Below are 24,407 nucleotides of genomic sequence, written 5' to 3' on the forward strand. Positions count from 1 at the left end.
GGTGGTGGTAGTTGGGAACAACCATAGCACCAAGGGTAAAGAAGACTAACACTTCAAAGGGTCCTGTGAAAACTATGACAAAGCCTGTATTTGTTATGGATAAGTTAATGATTCAAAAGGGGAAAGCCCATACAATTGAATATTTCAATTTATGCCTGGAGTTTAGAAATTATGCATTTTCTGGATCTGTTAAAACTTCTTATATTAGGAAACTTACATATAAGGAAAAGACAAGGACTACTTACATTTTGCAATTTAAAAGTGATGAAAATAGATTTATAAAATTTACCTTCATAGTAATATATTTATGATATACTTCTGATACTTAATATCAAACTCAGTTAAAAAACTGAGTTAGACCAGTTAAAAAACAAGAGTTAAAAGCAGTCCCTCTCCCATGCATCCCACAACAAAAATCTTCCTGTATCTTTAGTTTCTGTGCTCTTTACTGGAAAAAAAAAATTAGAATAAACTACATAAATCATCTTTGTTTTTTACATACTAGTATAATAATAAATGCTAACTCGTGAGTTCTAACTGACTATAAATTACCAGTAGGTGTTTTTGAGAAAGGAGTCCACTATCATATGCCTTAAGATAACATCAGTCAAGTATTGAGTTAATAAGAATACACTAGTATTTGGCGCAAATTTAATTTTATTAAACCTTACAATGAATGTTGTGGCGTATCATTTTCCATTGTGTGACAGTTTATTGGCTGGCATCTGAATACAGTACTTTTTGGAAAAATACACAATGGGAATTGACAAAAGGGAGAGAAACTAGTTGCTTAGTGATGTATGAGGGCAAAAAGAAAAAGATGACAATTAATTTTAGTTTTCCTAGTAACTAAAATGGTTAAAGTTCCAAGCAATAATGCTGCTGGTACAGTGCACAAGAATATGGTTATTATCTCATCCGGCCCCCACAATTCTGGGGAAATTAAAAGGATTATTATACCTGTAAAATTCAACCTAAGGCTTCTGCTGGGTAATATTATTTTAAAGAGCTACTTTTTCAAATATAACCTCAACAGTTTTCCCAAGTCACAGGAGACGGGGGCCTCGAAAACATTATACATTACAAGTCACTTTACAAGTGAGCAATCACTTAACTGCAAAATCATAATGGGCACCAAATTACCTTTGGTTGATTTGGGCTAATGTCCCTGTCAGATTTATGGATAAGAAAATGACTCTTTTTAAAATCTGTAATCCACTTGTCTTTAAAATGTAGACTGGCATCTAAATAAAATGACCATTTCTTTTACAGAAATGATCAAGAGTGGAACATCTAAAATTCAGCAGGCCTTAACAGGGGATTTTTATGGAAATGCAACCAAAACTTATACATTAGCTCCAGCCAACATTACCATACTACAGTGTACAGCTGAGAGTACAATTAGCTCATTATTAAATTACTCATCTGTTGGTTAAAAAAAATAACACAAACTTAAGTTTTTTTTTTAAATTCAGTCTCACAATTTTGTGAATACTTTCTGACAAAGGCCTTAAACAGTATCTGAGGGCACATTTATGAAACAACCTCCTCTAAAATAAAATGGACAATTTTGAGCTTTTAAACTACGTGATTTTTCAAGAGCTCCTAACATCATTTGGGGAGATGGCAAATAGAGAACTGTATCTTAATTGAAATAAGGCATTTCAGTTATCAAGACTGAGGAATAGTTCTAAGTTATCTATATTCAGTGGTGGGAAAATGCTATGTAAAGAAATCCTTATTTTATACTAGAGTTGCACAATTCAAATTCACCTATAAAACAGTGTGAGATGTGCCTTACTATAAGAGCATGTAAGCCCTCCTACACCCTCCCAAAAAAAGGAATATTAAATCAGTTAAAATCCAATTGCTCACCGTTCACCCCAAAATTATTGAGATCAACTAATGTAGATTTACTGTACTTGCAAAATTTTCCTTTCTTTAAAAAAAAAAAGGCTGTTCACGCATATAATTCTTATTCCAGAAGGTCAGAGGCAAACGATTTCAAAAATTGATATCTGATATTTCCAGAATAATTATCTAAATCACAAACTATTCTTAATTTATGTGGCAGTTCAAATATTTCATCAAATTTTCCTATAGTAAACAAGATATTAAAATCTCTTCATCAAAAGGTTGCAGAGCAACCATTTATATCCAAATCACCTTTTTCAATGGTGAAATTAAATATACAACCTAGTAAAATGAGTAAGGATATCTCTTAAAAAATTAAACTTCAATTATTTAACCAGAAAGTTAAGTCTAATGCTTTTTTGTTTATTTACTATTCTTCATTACAAGTTTTTTACTGAGTAAAGATGAAATAAACCTAATGTGACTGTTTGCAATGATGACTCCTTAAATACCCCTACATCAACCCTCAGAATAAAATGTCAACACAAAAATCCAAGTGATCAGGCTCATTAAACTCACAGGTAAACTGAGTTTTTCCTCAAACCAATAAGGAGCTTTTTATTCAGAACAATTGCATTAAGACATTTGCAGGGCAAATATGCCATCATAAATTTTATTCTGAATAACAATAAAGTGCTGAATGATAATTACCTGAATCTTTTTTAGTACTTTTCACTTATTTTTTCTTAAGTTAAAAGAGCCCTTTCTGTGGCATTAGCAAAGCTGTAAAAAAAAAAAAATCCAAAAAAAAAAAAAGAAAACAAAGAAGGGAGGGAGAGAGGAAAGAAAGAAAAGAAAGGAAGAGAGAAAGAAAAAGAAAGAGAAAAGAAAAGCTAATTTTCAGTAAGGGAAGAGGAAGCACTGCAACCTTTTGTGTTTAATTAGGGTGACAAATAATTGAGACCAAAGTAATTCATGCAAGTTATCTTCAAAGGTATACTTAAGCTTGAAGAAAGAAGGAACACTGTTACTGACCTCTGATACTATGGCAGTAAATTGCATACTAAAAATACCTTAATTATCCTAGATGCCTAGATCTGGCTTGGCAAGCATCATGCCACTGACATGCTTCAGCTCTTTTTTGTAAATAAAAGTGATTTGCAGTTCAATTACTGAATACTTCAGTGTGACTCATTAAGCTGTGTGATAAAACTTTGAGGTTAAATTTAAGCAAATTCTCTACACCTAATCACATCATCAGCACAAGCAGGACAATGCTGGCGCAGCATGAAAGGTGGGTCACTTTACAAAGATTCTTCCTTTTACTGCATGATATATTAAGACGACAGACCTAAATTTCAACTGGGTTAATGAGTTAGAATAGCTTTGTTTCCCAAATTTAGCACACAATAATTTCAGTGGATTAGAGAAAGAAACCTCAGATGTAAAGAAAAAAACAACAAAAAAGCTTGAGCTGTGGTAGCTAACCTGTAGCTCTAAAAATTGTCATGCTACAAGAGTACTTTCGTAAAATGAACTTTGTAACATACTTAGCAGTGTTTCGGAGTTGAAGGTGACCAACTGCTGCATAGAAAATATGCTAACATACAACAGTCAAGTTGAAGCCAGTGCATAGAGAAGATAAAGCACTTATGGTAACTGCAAATGGTAACAAGTCCATAAAGCTTGTACAACCTAACATGGATCCATAAGGGGAAAGAAATTGATAAGTAGAAATGGTTAAGTTAAAAATGAGGTGGAAACAGGGGAGAAGCTCAAAGAGAAGGAAGAAGCACAAAAAAGACATTCAATTGTATAAAATTCACAAACCAGAAAAGTATAAAGACACCACTGAAAAATGGTTAACTCTATCCCAAGCACCCAACAGCAAACAAAACCAGAATGGATAAGCCTTTGGCAGACAATTTTAGAAATCTGAATATGAGATTACATTTCTCAATAATTCACAAACAATATATTATATGCTATATTTATATTAAATACTGGGAAACCAATCCTGTAAATTTGATGCTTACAATGCTTTAGCCAATGAGAGCACGATGAAATCAAGCTAAATGAATGCTGGTGTTACCACAACAGTGCTCATTTATGAAACAACTGTTACCAAGTCGTGCTTCAACAGTCAAATTATCATCTATGAAGTGAAACGAAGGTCTCTAGCTTTTCTGGGATATGCCCTTTATAGTATATTCTATGATTCACTATGACACGAGCAGCTAGACACTGCAATGTGGTATGATTTATAGGCTGGATCAAATTTTTAGCCATTTCCTTCTCGTCCAGCAAGTCACTAGCAGTTTGTTTGTGCAAGTTTGTGGCATCAAAATGTGCACCTGATTTAATAAGGAGATTCATGATGTCTGGATGGTTGTTCAGAGCAGCGATATGGAGGGGACTGTTGTCATCCGAGTCTCTGACGTTCACATCAGCACCACATTCTATCAGTATCGCAGTAACTTGCAGAGATGGAAACTTACAAACAGGGTACTGCCCTACACAGGTAGTATTCTTGTCCACAGCCAGATGAAGAGGGCTGAAGTTATTCTTTCCCCTTGGATGCAGCTTAAGAAACCTGTATATAGTTTGCTTTTTGAAATGATCCTGTTCTAGAGTACAAGGAACTTTTTCTAATATGCAAATCAAGTGCAAAATAATGGAAAGAGCCTTATTTAACTGTAATGGGTCTGCTGGACACTGAGTTTGTTTGATCGCTCGCTCTATTTCAAGGACACTTTTGCACAGTATGCCCATAAGATCATCAAATGTAACAGTGGTTCCCAGACCTTTAGCCCTATACTGTAGCATAAAAGAGAACAGTTCTGCAAAAGATAATAAGCTGCTGGCGGTCATCGGGCTTAGAGGGTCCAAATTGTTCTGCTGCATATCCAAAGCATACTTCCATAGGTTGATGCATCGTTTGAAATTTCCAGAGTCTGCATAGACAGCACCTCTATATCTAATATAGTAAGAGGTGTCAGGATGAGAAGGACCGAGAATACGTTCTCTAATTAATAGTGCCTGCATTCTCATCTCATCAGGATCAGCAATAAGACCTTCTAGCTCTTCTGCACTGTTTACCTCCTTGGCATAATCATAAGCCATTATTAGTGTCTGCGGTACTGGTTTGCTAATTATATTAGTCCTATCACTGTACCTCATGTTCATTGCCTTTTTCCAGTATTTCAAAGCCCCAAGGAGATCTCTTTTTTTGTCTACAAATGTAGCTCCCAGAAGCTCTAGAGCATTGATCCTTTCTGTCTTGCTGGTCTGTGCATGGTGAGTCAGGAAATCCACAATATTTGTGTGACCAGTCACACTTGCTGAGAGAAGGGGAGTCATTCCATAACCATCCTTTTCCATCTTGGCACAATACATAAGAAGCATCTTCATGATGTCCAAACTTCCAGATTCTGCGCAATCATGCAATGCAGTATTACCTTAAGGAGGAGGAAAAGAAGAGATAACATATTTGAGGGACCAGGATATAATGTAATACATATGTATACTTTAGAATCTAAAGAAAAGCAGGCAGCTCCAAGCTGCCCTCAATGGGACATACTTTAATTTGATTACAAATAAGAAAAAATGATCCCCAGCACCTAAAGCTAATGTCTGACACACAGCACGGGGAAAAAATATTGGTTAAATTCTTTGAATAAACGAAATGACAAAATAAGGCATGAAAAGATATTCAAAGTCACTAAATGAAATTCAAAATTAATCCACGGCCTCTTGATATTTTTCAGTAATGTTTTCAAGTGTATATTCTACAACTAAAAACTGAGGAAATGAAATTAACCACCTATTTACAGTTTTGCTGACAGTCACTTAACTTTCTGGGTCAGACTCCACATTTATAAATAAGAAATCTAGTCTGTAACACCTAAGAGTCTCCAATTTGATTCTAAGAGCCAGAAATTATTTTTTCAGTATTTCTGATTGCCAAGTGAACCTCAGCTGTTTTAGTCAAAAATCTTGGTAACAAAGTACAATACTTTCTTCAAAAAACTCACATAAGAAAAACAAGTCCACTGAAACCTAAAAAATATGTGGGTGGTTCAACATGAACTTTAAAAGGAGACATCTGAAGTGTCCTTTCATAATGGATTATTTCCCACTGTAATTTAATTTTCTTAAACATTCTTTTTAAATGTACTAAATGTTCTAACACCGTCCGATTCTTCCCACACATGCATTAAAACTGACAATAGACACTGGCACATTAGTAAAAGGCTGTGTGGATGGAACATACTAAGACATAATCACTCATTTAGCTACCTAAATTTAATCTAAACATTCTACTAATGATCAAAACAGAAATTATCATGCAGACCTTTGATATCTACATACACTGTTTACAGAAAATTTCAACAGTCTTTTTAGGCTGTGTGTGTGAAAAATAACTAATATAGCTGGCTGAGACAGCTATCTTTAGAAAGACCTGCTTGCAAGGATGGCCCTGGGCTGGCATCTGGAATGTTGTCTGGTAAACAGTTCCAAGATATAAAACTTTCCCTAAATGATAAGGGTGGGCTTTTATGCTGACTACCTGCTTTCCTTCTGGGACTCTGGAATTTTGCGTATGTGCTCAGCAGAGGGTGCCTTTGTGACCAGTGCCCAATAAAAACCTGGACATTGAGTCTCTAACCATCCTCTCATCAATCAAAATGGGTTTCCCTGGGCAGGAATATTGCACACATGCATTTATGTTGCTAGGGGAAGACAGCTCTTTGTGACCTCACAGGAAGGAGAGAGCATAAAAAAGCCTGCACAAAGATTCCTCTAGGCCCCAACTGTGCCTTTCCTCTTATGATCCAGGTACATGTCCTTATTATATCACTGTAATAACTCTTAGCCATGAGTACAACTGTATGCTAAGTTACCTGCAAACATGGGGGTGGCCTTGAGGACCCCTGACACAGGATGTGTACTAGAAAGTTGTTTAAACCTGAATACTTCACATAACAGATCTACAGATAAAATTCCAAAAAGCACAAGTTGTAATACATTAGGACTTTAAATCTCTTCACAAGTTTATCCTGTTTATTAGTCTTCCATGATATCTATAGGGATTATATTAAAAAATCTGGATATGTTGTGACCCAGGATTCCAATGGTCTACAATGGAAGGGTGTCTGATAGAATGTTTTAGCAATGTGTATGGTAACCAACCACTAAGAGAGCCCAGAACTTCTGACTACTAATGTTCATTTGCTCAAAATAATTTCAATTAAACATGACTACTACTAAGTATATTTTTAAAACTCTTTTGAATTATGGATCCCTAATATTCCCATTTTCTCTAAGAAATAGACAATATAATAGAAATATAAACAGAAGGCTTAGATGGCATTCTTCTCTATTCAGAACAATAAAATCAAGAAAAAGAATGCAGCAAAAGCCAGTTTTTTAAGTAACTGAATTGACATATTAGAAAAATGCAGAATATATATATTTTGAATACACCATATACTGAAAAAATGTTGTTTTGTTTTGTTTTTTGTTTTAAAGGAATAAGAGACTCTCACATCTAGTATTGGCAGAGGTAGCATGATTACCCTCCCAATCAGAACCAGAAAAGCTGAAAACTGCATTTAAAAAAAATCTGTACGACCGCCTGTAAGAGCTCACAGGGAGACAACATCCAGGAGAATAAAGAAAATTAGTTAAGTAAAGTCCAGAATTTGGGGAGGCTTTCCCCAATGACCTCTATTGATTCTGGAATAGGCAGCTAAAAAACTGGGCAGAGCTTTTGACCTTTCAGGGCTAGAGGAGAAAACTGGAGTCCAAAGCCCATTAAGAAATCCCTATACACTTTAGGTTATAGCTCTGAAGGGCTGCTCTCTAGGAGTTAAGGTGAAGTGCAAAGAAACCAGCGTTCACAGGCACTGAAATGCAAGTTAAAATCATCTTTATATTGAATCAAAGTGATCCAGAACTGCTAGTATATATGTAATTAAGCCAGAAGCAAATACAAATACTACTTAGATGAAGATATTATCATATTAGAGCTCAAATTATTTTTATATATTCTTCATATATAATGTTTGGTATCCAATCAAAAATAATGGACAAAAGAGAAAACAAGGAACCACAACACAAAAACCAAGGATAAGAGCTAAGAGAAAAGCCCAACAGAAGATCTAGATAATACAGTTATCAGACACAGACTTTAAAGTAATAATTATGCTTAGAGTATTCAGATATTTAAAAAAAATTTGAGAATTAGACAGAAAACTGCAAACTACAAAAAAGAACCAAACGGACATTCTAGAACTGAAAAACTCAATGGGTGGCTTTAAAAGCAGACTACACACAGCTGAATAGAGAATTAGTGAACTAGAAAATTAAGTCAGATGAAAATACATAGAAAGAAGCATGCAAGTGAAAGGATGGAAAAACAGGAGACTATAGAGACAGAGGAAACGATGTCAGAAGGGATAACATGCTTAAAACCAGAATTGTAGAGTAAGAAAATAGGCCCAAAGCAATATTTAAAGAGAGAAAGTTTGAGAATCTTCTGAAGCTGATGAAAGATTAAGCATAAATTTAATAAGTTTTATAAACAACAAGGATAGACAAAAAGAAAGCCACACTGAGGCACTCTACGGCAGAACCATTAAAAACTAAGGACAAAGAGAAAAATCTTAAAACCAAAGAATAGGTGGACATGACCTGCCAAAGAACAACAATTAGACTGACAGCAAAGTTCTAATCAGAAACAAGAGAAGCCTTAAAGCACTAAAGGAAAATAAATGCCAACTTAGAATTCTGTGAAGTAAAGAACCGTTTCAGGTGAGAAAGAAAAGATGAGCCACATGGAAGCCTGGAAAGGAGAGTATCAACATTGACAGAAAGGGTAAATTTGTGAGATATCTAAATAAATATTGACGTTAAAAATAGTATCTTGTAACAGGGTTTGAAACACATATAGAAGAAAAATGCTTGACAGCAATAGCATAAAAGTAAAGAGGGTAATTGGAGTTGAAGTATTCTAAGATTTCTGCCTTGCTTGGAAAGAGGTATAATTAGAAATTTATGTTAGCCTTTGATAAGTCAAAGTAGTACTATCTAGAGTAACCACTAAAATAATAGAGGCTATGCATGCATATAATTACTATATCCTCTAATATAGAGAAAAAATGAAAAATAATCCAAACAAAGACAGAAACAAAGCAAAACAGGTAGACAAATAAAAATCAGTAAGTAGCTAGGAGATTAAAGCCCAAATATATAAGTAGTTACATTAAATACAAGCAAACTAAATGTTCCATTAAGACAAAAACTGTCAGACTGAAAATACAAACACACATAGAACTCAACTACATGCTGCTTACAAGAGAAATACCTTAAATGTAAGGATAGAAAAAGGTTTAAGTGAAAAGATGAAAAAATATATATACTTTATGCAAAAATTAACCATAAGAAAGCAGTCTGATATTAAAATATCAGATTAAGTAGACTTTAAAACAAAATACATGATTACAGATAAACATTTTATAATGGCATAAAATTCAAAACAACAGAAAGATATAATTCTAAATTTGTTTTCACCTAAAAACAGCAAAATAAATAAAGCAAAAATCAACAGAACTACAAGGAAAATCAGATAAATCCACTCATAATACATTAGAACACACCTTTTTCAGTTTAGGAGACCAAAACCAATAAGGATATTGAAAATTAAATGAACACTATAGAATTTAATTTTTTTCTAAGGACACATGGAACATATACAAATGCTGACTACATTCTGGGCCATAAAATGAGACTCACACAAATGTCAAGGGACTGAAATCACTGAATATGTTCTAAGTCCACAATACAAGTTAGATTAAAAACAAGCGGAAAAAAAAAAAAAAACCCTAGAAAAATCTCCACATATTTGAAATTTAAAAATATACTTTTAAATAGCCCACGGGTCAAAGAAGGAATCCCAATGGAAAGCAGAAAATATTTTTATCTGGATGATAATAAAAATGTTAAATAAAAAATCTTGTGGGATATGGCTAAACTATGCTTAAATGTACATTAGAAAAGAATGGCTTTTTGAAAAAACAGCTAAGTTTCCATCTCAAGAACTTATAGGGGAAAAACAATATATTAAACCTAGAGAGACTAGAAGCAAATAATAAAAAACAGAAATAAATGAAGAGAAAAGGTACCAGTATGCTAGCACGGCATTTTTCCCCTAAATTGTATTAACTATTGCAAACTTATATTAATAACTATGCAAAGTAGAGAAGATAAACTTGTTCTACAAACAGAAACCAGAGAAACTGGTAGTAAAATAAAAACCCATGTCTCCCAATTGCCATTTCAGTGTATTGCTCATTACTAAGGTCATATTTTAAATGCTAGTCATACTACACTCCAGTGAATAATTTATTTCTAATATAAACCAAGCATCATAATAAAACTTCCACCAATCATATTACTTTCCAGCTCAAAAGCTTTCATGCTTCCTCTAAAGAAATAGCTGAAAATCTTTAAGATTTCAAAATTTTACGGCATTGATTCTCAAAGCACTATCTGTGTGAGGATGAGAAAGCAACAAGGCAGAAATCTATAGTTTTAGAAGGCATGTCATGTGAAGTAAAGCTTAATCTTGGTAGTGGGAACACACATAAGAAGATATACTCTGGGAAATAGATTTTTAAAAAGAGAAATATTTCCCTAACCTACCTCTCTAGCCTCATTCGTTGTCATCTCCAGTATGAATGCTGCTCTGTGAATCTAGCCCAGGAGCCAGCAAACTTCTTCTGTAAAGGGTTAGATAGTATTCCAGCTTTTGCAGTCCATAAGGTCTCTGTTGTAATCACTCAACTCTACCATATAACAAAAAGTATCCATAGGCAATTGGTTAAATTAATGGACATGGCTGTTTTCCAACAAAACTTTACTTATGGACATTGAAATGTGGCTTTTGTGTAATTTTCACATGTCATGATATATTATTCTTCATTTGATTTTTTTTTCAACCATTAAAAAATATAAAAAATATATCTTAGTTCTCAGGCAGTACAAAAACAGGGGGTGGGCAGGATTTGACCTCTGGGCCAGAGTTTGCCAACACCTTCTCTAACCCAAAAGACATCATCAATACCAGCCACACACAAGGCAAAGAAACGGCTTAGGCTTCCCATCACTGTATTCTAAGTTACCTCTCCCAGTTCCTGGAATAGTCCCGCTTACTTCCACCTCCATGCCTCTTCTCTTAATTTTCCTGTCAATATACTCTTTCTTCTTTGCCTTTTTAACTTCTTTTCCTCCAAGTTGCACCAGAAATTTCAGCTGCTCAAAGAGGCCTTCTTGGTTATACTATGTCAATTTATCATTTTGAGAATGCCTGGTGAATAAATGTTTCATTCATCCTGGTAAGTACTCATGTTATATCTACTACTATAATCTTATGTAATACCTTACATAATATGTTAGTGCTTCACAAATAGGTTTTCTTACCTAAACTGTCTATTCCTAAAGTACACAGAGCCTATGTTATATTTCCTGTATATCCCAGATAGCAGTTATTTAGCACAATATCAAAGCTAAGGTAGATTCTTAAATTTTTAATACTTGATATCACAAAAAATGATTCAAATAAGGACAAAATAACTTTAAAAACTAAAATCTTAGGGCTTCCCTGGTGGCACAGTGGTTAAGAATCCACCTGCCAATGCAGGGGACACAGGTTCGAGCCCTGGTCCAGGAAGATCCCACATACTGCAGAGCAACTAAGCCCGTGCACCACAACTACTGAGCCTGCGCTCTAGAGCCCATGTGCCACAACTACTGAAGCCCGCATACCTAGAGCCCATGCTCCGCAACAAGAAAAGCCATCGCAATGAGAAGGCTGTGCACCACAATGAAGAGTAGCCCCTGCTCGCTGCAACTAGAGAAAGCCTGCGCACAGCAACGAAGACCCAACGCAGCCAAAAATAAATAAATACATTAAAAAAAAAAAAGTAAAATCTTAGCAGGAGGGGATCACCTTTATTATTCTAACAGGTTAAGTATATAACTGCCACACTTTCATGCCCTGGAGGCCCTAAAAAATTTCTGAATTATAACCTAGACCATTATTTAAAAGTTAAGAAAACAGAGGTCAAAAAAAACCCCAATACAAAAGCATAATTTTACAGCCACTATGTCATGTCTCCAAGTGTCTTTACATAGTATATTTTGATAAAGTTGTAATCAGAAAATATACAACTGTTTCCTGCTTTTCACCTACATCTTAGTCATTTTGTCATGTTCCATGTATATAGTCTACATGAACTATTTACACAGATACTACATAATCACTCTTAATGGCTTTATGGTTAAAGTTCAAGTAAGGAGGCATGTCATAATTTACATAAACACTTCTCTGTTGATGGACATCTGCATTCCTTCAGAATTTTCACTATTAAAATTAATGCCTAAAAAACTATAAGGACAGATAACAGACCAGTGATTGCCAGAGGGTGGGTGCTGAGAGAATGGTTAACTGCAAAGGGGCATACAGGAAGTTTTCATTCCACCTCTATTGTAGTGGTGGTTAAGTTACAGTTTGTTTTTCAAAACTTAGGGAACTGGGCTTCCCTGATGGCGCAGTGGTTGAGAATCCGCCTGCCAATGCAGGGGGCACGGGTTCAAGCCCTGGTCCAGGAAGATCCCACATGCCGCAGAGCAACTAAGCCCACGCGCCACAACTACTGAGCCTGTGCTCTAGAGCCCGCGAGCCACAACTACTGAACCCGTGTGCCACAATTACTGAAGCCCGCACGCCTAGACCCCATGCTCTGCAACAAAAGAAGCCACTGCAGTAAGAAGGCTGCGCACCTCAACGAAGAGTAGTTCCCACTCACCGCAACTACAGAAAGCCCACGCGTACCAACAAAGACCCAACACAACCAAAAAAATAAAAAATAAAAAAAGTAATTGTCGTGATGGCTGCACAAATCTGTGACCATACTAAAAATCAATGATGGGTGGTTTTTAAATGCGTGAATGGTATGTGAATTATGTCTCAAAGCTGTTTTAAAATCAAAGTATTTGTTTTTAGTAAAGTATAAGTTTTGACTGATAGAAACAGCAATTAAAAGGTTTTTTATCATAACAGATTTGTCTGGAAATGCACAAAAACAGTTCTTATTGTAACAGGCAACAGCCAATTTTGACTCCATGTTGGATCTGTTTCTTGGACTTTAGCCTTTGCTTTTCGTTGCTTTTGTTATTATAATCATACATAATTTCCTGCCTCAGGGAACCCTACCCACCTGTGAATGGCTGCAAGAAAAAAAGAAATTAACACATCCCCTCTGGGAGGCTGGCCGTTCCAGGAGATGTTCTCCAAGACTGATGGCCGTTTTTACTTTACTTCCTCCCCACCTCTCCCTCTCTATTCTGCCTTTTTACTTTACTTCCGATTCTGTAAAAAAAACTGGCATCCAGACCCCATAAGGTGGTTTTTTGGGGGACCCTAGTCTGCCATCTTCTCGGTCTGCCAGCTTTCCGAATAAAGTGGTACTCCTTGCCTCAACACCTCGTCTCCCGATTTGCTGGCCTGTCGTGCGGCGAGAAGAGTCAGCTAACACGACAGCTCCAGCTCGCTCATCATCTCTCCTCTTTAGCCTGCTGTGCTTGGCATCCATTCTTCTACCTTGCAGCTGGGGCTAAGCCGAGTCTTTAAAGAGAGGTCCACCTATAAACATGGGGGCGGGGGGGGGGAGGGGTGCAGTTCAACTGCATAACAAGGCTGATTGCAAGCATTTTACTCCTGGAATAGCTAATTGGTATGTGTTAAGGGAGCAGGCGGGAAGGGGTGAAGAGGAAAACTTTAGGATATCAAAGGAGCACTAGAAGGTTCCTCTGCTCAGAATATTTCCCTTCCCCATGTATGCTGTAACACCAGAGATACTCAAGGACAAGAGTTTGAAAACAAAAACAAAAAGAATCAAAAATAGGATAGGGGGCTTCCCTGGTGGCGCAGTGGTTGAGAGTCCGCCTGCCGATGCAGGGGACGCGGGTTCGTGCCCCGGTCCGGGAAGATTCCACATGCCACGGAGCGGCTAGGCCCGTGAGCCATGGCCTCTGAGCCTGCGCGTCCGGAGCCTGTGCTCCGCAACGGGAGAGGCCACAACAGTGAGAGGCCCGCGTACCGCAAAAAAAAAAAAAAAAAAAAAAAAAGATGATAAAAAACTACTGGTATTAAGATTACCACGTGCCTTCCCCTCATTAATTCTTTATATAAGGCAGTGAGCTAGGAACACAGAGAAATTTAACAATACAGGTCCTTGAGCTCACAACAAAGTTAAATGCTAAAAAATGCTCAAGATGCATTCATGTGACTCAAGGGGGATGAGGACTTGCCTTTGAAATGGGTCTTGATAGCAAGCAGTAATATCTGAGCTAAGGGATCAGGACTAAATTCAACTAATAATAGTATAATTTGATGAAGATTACACAACATAAGTTGATGAAAACATCAACATTACAATTCAGACTTACATTCTAGTTCAGACTCTCTATTCAACTGCAGCTCTACCCAAAGGTAGGGAAAAAAGAGGAAGAGATATTTTAATCAAATTTGCATCCGTGTGACTTCTTTACCTGGGCCTCTCCCCAACTCTTCCACCTCTATCTTCCAACACATGCATTCCCGATGTCTCAGTAGCATACATCTTTAGAATGCCATGGGCTTCCTAAATTTTCTTTTAAACAAATTTAATTAATCAATGTGATTAAAATCTCATAAAGATGAACTCAGTGAGGGAACTATATGTAGCTAAAAGATCAATAAGTAAAACTTAACCACTGCCTTAAATTTGTGTTGCTGGGGATGACTCTGAAATAGCAGTAGTGTTCAGGAGCTACTCATTTTCACCATCTTCAGTTCAATCTTGTGAGGACACAGTTTACAATCCAATCTTCACGGATAGAGGAACACAATAGATATTTCCCTACTGCACTCAATAGACACATCATCTACAGCTTAGCTTCCCCAACTAGGATGCCAAGTTTCCCCGAAGACACAGAGAAAGTGTGCCAGGAGATACAGGAGGGAAAAGGATGAACAAGAAACAACTTGCAGGAGCAACTTTATCTGGGATTAAAATGTTAATGAATTCAACTAGTTAAACATTATTATTATAACAAAATAAGTATGGAATGTTACAGAGTAGAAAGAAATTTTAAATCCCTCTCTTTCACTCTTCTCTGCTACTAGGTGTGTTCTGAGGTAACCAAGAGCTGAGCTAGGGTTCTCAAAGAAAAACAGAATTTCAGCTTCCAACACTCTCAGTCCTGAAGTATACAAATAAACTACCTACATGACAATAGTCATTATCCTTGTCCATTCTCTTAATACCAACCATTCTTAATTTACAGTGGAGATTTTCTTACATGAAATTCCTTTGGATTTACAGTGGATAAGAGAAAAAAAGGATTTCTTTTTTTTAACATTCTCTTGATTGAAATACATCTATACCCTAAACTGCCTATACTATAGGAGAGAAAGAATGCCTGGGGTTTGCTTCAAGCTACTGCAGAGAACAAAAGGAGGGAAAAATATATTTTTTAACATATATTAGCAAATGTGGATAAATGCTGAAGCAAGGTGATAAATACATAATGGTTCTAAGTATTCTTCTCTCTTTCTCCACTTACATATAAGTTAGAAAACTTCCATAATAAAGAGGCAAATAGCGGCTTCCCTGGTGGCACAGTAGTTAAGAATCCGCCTGGTGGGCTTCCCTGGTGGCGCAGTGGTTAAGAATCCACCTGCCAATGCAGGGCACAGGGATTCGAGCCCTGGTCTGGGAAGATCCCACATGCCACGGAGCAACTAAGCCTTGTGTGCCACAACTACTGAGCCCACGTGCCTAGAGCCCGTGTTCTGCTACAAGAGAAGCCACTGAAAGGAGAAGCCCGCGCACCACAAAAAAGAGTAGCCCCTGCTTGCCACAACTAGAGAAAGCCCGCACACAGCAATGAAGACCCAATGCAGCCAAAAATAAAGATTTAAACTAAATTAATATAAATAAATAAATAAAACCAAGGTTTAAAAAAAAAAAGAATCCGTCTGCCAATGCAGGAGACACGGGTTCGAGTCCTGGTGCAGGAAGATCCCACATACCATGAAGCAACTAAGTCCATGTGCCACAACTACTGAGCCTGTGCTCTAGAGCCCGCGAGCCACAACTACTGAGCCCGCGTGCCACAACTACTGAAGCCCGCACGCCTAGAGCCCGTGCTCGCAACAAAAGAAGCCACTGCACTGCAACAAAGAGTAGCCCCCACTCGCCACAACTAGAGAAAGCCTGTATGCAGCAACGAAGACCCAGTGCAGCCATAAATAAATAAATAAATAAATAAAAGATTTATTTATTTTTAAAAACGAGGCAAAAAACTGCCTGATCTAGCTCTCTCAAACCCTTTTAAAGTTAACCATACTTACGAGCCTACATGGTTTTCTCCCTTTTCTAAGCTCCTATAGAGTTCTACCTGTACCACTCACTTTTCACCATCACTGTCTTAATGTCTTCATGTACGTATTTCTGTACTACAAGGACCAGAAAACAGTCCTTGCCATCCAAGAGCTTATAATCTTTCCTCTCCTAAATGCAACACATTCATTCAACAAACTCATTTATCAATTGCCCCCTGTGGGCCAGATTACTCTTTCTAACACATGGATACAAACACCAGGTCTCTAGCCTCAATGAGCTCACAATGTAACAGAATTAGAATGTACTAAGATGGGTTTCTCTAAAAAAAAAAAACACCTCAGTCGTTCCTCTGCTGAAAACATTCACCGACTTACCTACCACTGCATAAAGAATAAAGTCAAACTCCTTTACCTGGAAGTCAATGTCCTTTTATACTCTAGCCCTGACTGCCCTTTGGTCCAAATATGCTACTTTCCAATTTCTGTACCCTCCAAGCATATTTCTCAATGTGTCTTTCCTTATGCCATTTCCTAAGCCTTAAAAACTGGATCAAATCCCTTCTGCAGATCTCAACTCCAACAATCCTTTCAAAGCCCAGTTAACTCCATGAGGCCTTTCCAGTCAGTACACTCTTCCAAAATCCTATATGATGAATTTATACCATTCCTTTATCGGTGAACAAATGTGATGTGCTGTATCTTTTCAGAGCCTCCACAATGTCCAACACAATATCTGGCCTACAGAAAATGCACAGGAATTATCCTATTACTAATTTACTTAATTACCTTGGGTATCTAAAATAATTGACCCATGCGTGAGGATAGCCTGTCCTCTGGGGCCAGTCTCCCCAATCCCAACTCAAAGAGCTGTTCTATATAGGTCTGTAGTACTCAACCAATCACTTTCAGGTGCTCAATTTCCAGTCAAATTTGGGTGTAAAAGCAGAATTGAGGGTTTAAGTAACTTTTCCATAGATCTGCAAAGTCCTATTATGAGTCAAAACATAAACAAACAAAAAAAAAACCCTCCCTGGTGGCGCAGTGGTTGACAGTCTGCCTGCTGATGCAGGGGACACGGGTTCGTGCCCCGGTCCGGGAGAATCCCGCGTGCCGCGGCCACTGGGCCTGCGCGTCCGGAGCCTGTGCTCCGTGACGGGAGAGGCCACATCAGTGGGAAGCCCGCGTACCACAAAAAAAAAAAAGAACCAAAGAAAGCCAAAGATGACTATAACCGTGAAGTACTGAGATCAGTGTTATGGCCCTAAGATGGGCTTGTCTAATCACTCCTGATTTGAGGTCTATATTTAAATAGCAACCAACTTTCCTGTCTCAAAAATGAACTGTTGTGTTAAACTGCAGCAGCATTTCTAAATATCTCAGTTTTTCTCCCCCTTTTGAATGGCATGGGAAAAAATGGAACCCACTGTCCCCTCAGGTAATGAGTTAGTTGGGGATAAAGTATTTCCAAAAATCTAAAACAAGAAAGCACTACTGCTGCATTTACCACAGTGTGGTTTAAGTATCTGCTTATGAACCTGTCTCTCCAAACAAGCCATGAGCTCCTGAAGAGCAGGGAATCAAGGACTGGATATCTTGTCTTACTCATCTTTGTATATCCTAAGTCAAACAGTCTGGCACACTCAAGGGACTCAATAAGTGCTCTCTCAATTAATGAATGAATTCCACCTTAGGTTAAAACATGTTCAAAATGCTAACAGCCTGTTAAAAAGTAATGGAAAGAGGTTAGATAATATATTCAAATGTCAACTGCCTGTTAAAAAGTAATGGAAGGTAGAAGTCACATGCATTTTATATTTAAGCAAACCAAGCATAATCTACTGACATTTTCCTTCTTCAGAACCATTTCCAACAGTTTACATATAAAATTTCCTAAGAAATTATCCCATTTTATCCCTCATCTTATCAGTCTTTTCCATTTTTTGCATGGGGATAAAAATGTGGGAAAAAAAAATCCTTTCTTGACACTCTACCAGATCCTTCTCCAGTGTTCCTGCCTCAGTTCCAAATAGTTCCTGTTTTTTTATTACCCCCCAAACCCATAAAATAAAAAAAAATCTGAAAAATCGATGAGGGAATTATCAAAGAATGGAAGCTTCAGGACCAGAGCGGGGGAGGTACATACGTACTTTAATCTGCCCCCAATATTCTTTAAGACTCACTGTCAAATTTAAAAGGCACTATGCAAAAGTTAAAGTACTGCACACAAAGTGATATGTTATATATACATATACTACACACGTATGTATTATGTGTATATATGTATGTATATAAAACTGAAGCTATATGAAAACAATTTTTGGTATAAAATTGTTTTCTCTTATGTGTACTTCTTTAAACAGCATAAATACTAGATATTGATACTGAGGTAAAAAAAGAAAAAACTCTAGAATTAGCCAGAAGAGGGAGTATACACATCCTCAAGTACAAAACTATATGATGATGGTGTTAAAAGGTTTTATTACCTCTGAAATAGCAAAGGTAATCAAGTTAAATATTGTTCACAGTTTACTAAGGGAAAATGCTCACTAAAATATGGGCTATTTACACTATAGTTCTCCCATACATTATATCTCTAGAAGTATAAAGAACTTGGAAAAAGAGAATGAAAAACAGTACCAGTACTAACCTCTCCAGTGACCTAAGTTTAAAACATGCCCCAATTTGATTTAAATACGTGAGTTTATCAACAATCTCTACATCATTAGGCTGATGAATAAAAAGCCCAAAACAAACTAAAAATTGAACAAGCCTAAACATGCAGCCATACCTTTTAACCCTTTCTCTTCTAGGTATGATTTCAAAGCATTCCCAATACTAACATGGTCAATTAAGCAGTAATTTGTTCTTTTAAAACAAACATTCTTTAAAAGAATGATGATTGTTTAAAAAAAAAGAAAGTCATGCTGTCCTTTTACCCAACACCTACATCAAAGATAATCAGAAACAATAAATCATTCATAAGAAAGAATGTTTACAGAAACATTTCTTATAGTGAGAAGGCAGAAGCAATGTAAAACTCCATTAGTAGAAGAGTATGCAGCTACTGAAATTAAAGAGCTATTATTAATGACATTAAGGATAACATTTATTAAGCTAAAAAACAAGTACAGAAGAGCATATAAAATAAAATTTCATACATATATCTAAATGCAAAATTCAGTATCTTTGGGAGGATTATCTCTAAGTGCTGGAATTTTGTGAGATTTTATATTTCCTCAGGAAAAAAATTTACAAAAAAATCACAATGTGGCTGTAACATTTTTATGACAAACCTTTTTAAAAAAGATTATACTAACTTCAGTAAATATGTCCAGTAACTATGTGGTGCCCCATAATTGTGTGGTTTAGCCACTCTGAGAGGCAATCAGTCACTATCACAATGATAAACTGCACATTCACTTTGATTTAGCAATTACACTTACAGGTATTTATAATACAATTATTTTCACATAAGTGTGCAAAGCCACAGATTTGTTCAAGAATATTCACAGCAGCATTGTTTATTTTGGATGTGACCTGTCTGTCAACAGGGACTAGATAAATTATGCACACTCATACAATGAAATACTGTGTAGCCATGAAACAGAATGAGGTAGCCACGTGTGTTGGAGCTGAATGACATTCAAGATAAATTAAATTGAAAAAAAAGAAAGAACAGTATGCATAAACTAACAAAGAAGAAAGAGGGAGAGATATACAGACAAGTATACTTGTATTTGCATAGACTATCTTGAGGACACACAAAACACTGTAAACAATGGTAGCTGGTGGGTTGGAGGTCTAGAAATGAAGGGTGTTAAGACTTATTTTTCATACTAAACACTGTAAACCAATTTATATTGTGTGATTTTTTTTTTTTACCATGTATGTATGCTCCTTTAAGTTTTATAGTTTTTTAATATTACGCAGTGAATTACTTTGCTGTTGTATAAACAAATATGTTTAAGGAAAATAATGCTAAGTATTAATATTATACTATCAAAACATTTGTTTTTAAGGGTTAAAAAAATCCTAAACTATCATCTGAACAGTATACATGACCATAAACCTGAACTCTTCTTCTGGACAAAGAAGTTTACATTGTTGCTAGTCAGCAAATCCACATCTGCTTAACCTAGTCCTTGTTCTGCTCTGGGCATTGTGGCAGTTTAAAAAAATCTGTTCTCTCTTGCTATATTTAATGAAAGGATTTTCTATTGGCCACACAGTAAGTATGGAATAAGGGAACAGATTTTCTCCTTTTCATGGATATTAATCCTCCCGGGTCAGTATGGCCTAGCCATCCCTGACAGAATAACAAATGAAATGCCTACATAATACAAACATGACAATGACTCACTAAGTATAGTAGTTTCTACTCCAAGGGTATTCTAAGAAAATAAAACTAAGAAAAATATATTAAATCAAGTTAAGTAAACTAAGTAAATTAAGTAAACACAAGTCTAATGGCTCAGATCAACTGCCACTAACATGCTCGAAACTTTGGGGAACCCACTTCCCATAAATTGTAAGTTACTCCAAATAAAGAGAAAATGCGGCTTAACACAGTGATAGAGGGTGTTTTTTTTAAATCACATTTGTCCCATGTACTATCAAATACCAAAGAAACAATCAACAAGGTTATACTGGAAGGGATACCTAATCAAAATAGGTCTGTCAGTGTTGGCTTACTCAACACCACTGCTTATTATTATGTATCAAACTTCCTGAAAATAAGTGGTAAACACTTAAAAAATTAAAATGAATATGAACTCACCTTTAACACTTTTTCTATTAACATCTGCCCCCTTTTCAAGTAAATATTGAGCAATCTCTTTGTGTCCTTTGTAACATGAGATCATCAAGCATGTATGCCCATGTCGGTTTGACACTTCCAAATCAGCTTTGTGTTCTACCAGGTACTTGACTATTTCCAAATGGCCATCGAAACAGGCAGCTCGAAGAGGAGTTGAATTGGTTAAAGTCGTGTTGTTGACAGACGCTCCATGATTTAACAAAGACTGAACCACCTTCAGATGTCCTGCTGCAGAAGCGGCCCACAAAGGGGGAGCCCCCTCAATGGTTTCGCCATCAAAATTGACCGAGCCCCCGACTTCTATGGAGGCACTGCACTGCTCTAGGAGAAATTCCACCATGTCAAGGTGCCCATACCTGGCGGCCATCAAGAGTGGGGTGGCCCCATTTGTTTTTTCAGAGATCAAGGAGGAAACCTCCTCTTTAGATTTGCTTGCCAACAATTTGGTGAGAAGCCGGAGTTTGCCATCTCGAGCTGCATTAAATACTGCTGTCTTTAGATCCATTTATGTCCAGTTGAGAGGCTGTGCTTTATTTATCTTTCAAAGCAAAGCTCCAGCTTAACTCTATTGACACAGGCAAGGGTTACAGGAACCAAAGTTCAGTGTTAATCACGGCGCCCCAGAACGGATGTATGTTCTGTCTATTGTCGTCCAACATATGACAACCAGAGCGCCAAACTGGAGAAAGAAAAAAAAAAAAGTAGCGGTTTTGAAATTTCCATAGGTAAAGGCGAAAACACTAGGTTTTCTTAATTTTTACTCCTGGGGGCGGGGGGAGCCACACTTTAGGGACTACTCCGCCTCCCCAAAAAAGGTGGGAAAGAAGAATACAAAAAAGATACACACAGAGACCCAAATGTTATGGTGGGAGACAGTCTCTTCTCTGTATACGGTAAATTTAAACACTACAGGCAACCGGTTTTCTCGCCTCCTAACCAGCCAAGCTTTGGGCTAGTTTTGCTTTGCACACGCCCAGAGAGAGTACAACCCAAAGAGGCAGGAGACGCGGGTGCAGAAATGTTTCCCTTTCTCACATCTGCAGAGGAGAGCGGGCCAAGGGCGCGAGGCTGCAAGGCCTCGCCGTGGCCAGGATGGCTTTCGAGAAGGAACAAAAAAGGTCGGACCCAACAAACCGCGGCCAGCTAACGCCAAAACCCTCACCCAAAAGGTTCCCTCTCCTTTAAAACTACTCGAGGCTCTCAGGAAATCCGGCTGCCTTTTAGCTAACTTCGCCCGCCCCATTCTGATCCCCACCCCCCGCCCCGCAAAGGGGTCCGTAGGTTCCCCAAACCACAGCCGCCCCTACACAACCTTCACCTCTACCTTTTCCCGATAGGGGCAGCCCCCTCCCCAAGCTCCTCCATCAACCACGACCCCCTCCCGCAGGCCGATCAGCCTGTGGCCTCCAGCCCGCTGCCCGCCTTCCGTTCCTGCGAGCGCCCTCCTTCCCCTTCCCGCCCAGGCCTCCCCGCGGGAGCCTCAGGCCGCGGCCCGGGCTCGGCCGACCGCCGCCGCCGCCGCCTCCACTACCTGCCACGGGGCTAGTCCTCCCCGCCGCCGCCGGCCGCTCGGGCTCGGGCTGCCCCCTCAAAATGAGACCGCTATCCGCGCCGCCGTCCGGACCGCCCAGCTCCGCCTGCGGCCGCACAGCTTCTCCATACCCCGCGCCCCACAGGAATGAATCCGGCCGCGCCGCTCGCCCCGCCTCGCCTCGCCCCGCCCCGCCCCGGCGAACTGCCTCCCGCCCTCCCAGTCTGCGCGGGCTGCAGCGGCTACAGCAGCAGCCGCGGCGGATGGTGTAATGGACTGCGGGACGGGGGCCGGACGTGCCAGAGCACTGCTTCACATCACCGACGCGGCAGCCTCGCCATTGGGCCGGGGGAGGGCGGCGGCTGCCGCGAGCAGCCGCCTAGGGGCGGGGCGGGGAGGGGCGGGGCGGGGCCACGCCGGAGGCAGCCGCCGAAGGTTGGCGGAGAGGCTGTCGAGGTGTAGGGGGCTGCTCCGCGCTCCACCTTTCGGGGCGCTGGTTTCGGGTACCTTTGGGTTCCAAGGCCATAACCCCCCAGAGGGGTGGTAGCCATTCTTTCTTTCTCGCAGACATCAACTCTCTCAAACTAGTCTCTTCTAAGGTTCCTTCCTTTGCTGGGCCCTGGAATATACCGAGCTCGTTATGAGGCCTCAAAAAAGCAAAACAAGAAAAACGCAACAAACTTGAGAAAAAGCTTAGTTTTGGAGGCTGCCAAACATGGCTTAGTTTATAAAAATATGAACTCTAAGAAAATATAAAGCTACAAGGAATGATAAAGCTTAACAGCAGTGTAAGTCATCGAGTTCTTCACTCTGAACAGTAAAACCAGGAAATGAGAGGAAGCTAAAAAGTTAATATAAATGAAAAGAATTACTACTTTGTGCAGCAGGAAATAAACTTGTGGAATTCATGACGTTAACACATGGGATGTTTTAAACTAGGGTGAGGAAGAGTTTAAATATGTTTGGAGACTTAACACCCATAGTGAATCATGATGAGAAAATAGTTTTGAAAAACGTAGTTTTCAATCTCTTGAACACTTTATTTTGGGGGACTTGAACTCACACACAGTTATTTGGTACCGTTAAGAGAAAGAGAATGTTAGATTAGACATTATCTGACCCCCAGTATCATAAGTGTAATTAGCATTATTACTTAAAAAGTAATGCAACATTAAAGACATTTTATTTAAAAATCACTTCATTTTTGCATATTTACTTATAGTATTGTCCAGAATTTTATGTAGTTTTGTATAATTGAAATAATAATTTACATACAACTACATATTTTGCTTTTTTACCTTAATATACTCTAAAGATTTCTCATTTTTTATGGTCTTAATAATCATTTTTAAGTGGGGCATTATATTTGCCTCAGGCAGTCAGTATATAGGCTCAACATCAGTACTCCAAAATTGAAGTTAAGGTTACTACCACTGAGAGGAAAATAAAGAAGGGCAGAATAGAAAGGATGAGGGTAGCAATCTATAAAAATCAAACAACCAAGAGGAATTGGCTGTTTTATCCCTAGTGTTAAAGATCACAGTTCTACACTCCCAAGGTGTAAACACCAGAGTACAGTTTCCCAACCAAGGCCTAATGTGAGCTGACCTATCTCTCTTATCAAATTCAATAAGATGTTGTAAAAATTTACATCAGTGGTCTTCAAATGGACATGAGCATCTCCCAGGGGATTTTCAAGGGGTAGGTGCACACTTAGTTTTAAGGCCACCAGTTTCTGAATCTTCAGCTTGCAT

General features: G+C 38.2%; 1 protein-coding gene across 1 annotated transcript; it reads right to left on the reverse strand.

Moving 5' to 3' along the window:
* Positions 1-639: 639 nt before the first annotated feature.
* On the reverse strand, positions 640-22,813 carry FEM1C (fem-1 homolog C). The gene is made up of 3 exons (XM_019940851.3): positions 22,654-22,813; positions 21,084-21,801; positions 640-5,312 (listed from the first exon to the last, which is right to left on the reverse strand). Exons 2-3 carry the CDS (start codon positions 21,625-21,627, stop codon positions 4,006-4,008), a joined length of 1,851 nt encoding a protein of 616 aa, XP_019796410.1. The 5' UTR covers positions 21,628-21,801; positions 22,654-22,813; the 3' UTR covers positions 640-4,005.
* Positions 22,814-24,407: the final 1,594 nt, after the last annotated feature.

Source organism: Tursiops truncatus, chromosome 3 (genome assembly GCF_011762595.2).
Source record: "Tursiops truncatus isolate mTurTru1 chromosome 3, mTurTru1.mat.Y, whole genome shotgun sequence".
Taxonomy (NCBI): domain Eukaryota; kingdom Metazoa; phylum Chordata; class Mammalia; order Artiodactyla; family Delphinidae; genus Tursiops; species Tursiops truncatus.

Bases quoted from the DNA above. Each gene is read 5' to 3' on its own strand.
- FEM1C (XM_019940851.3), bottom strand. From the start codon at position 21,627: ATGGATCTAAAGACAGCAGTATTTAATGCAGCTCGAGATGGCAAACTC. The intron at 5,313-21,083 runs GTGAGTTCATAT...CTCCTCCTTAAG, and splicing joins TAATAGAAAAAGTGTTAAAG to GTAATACTGCATTGCATGAT.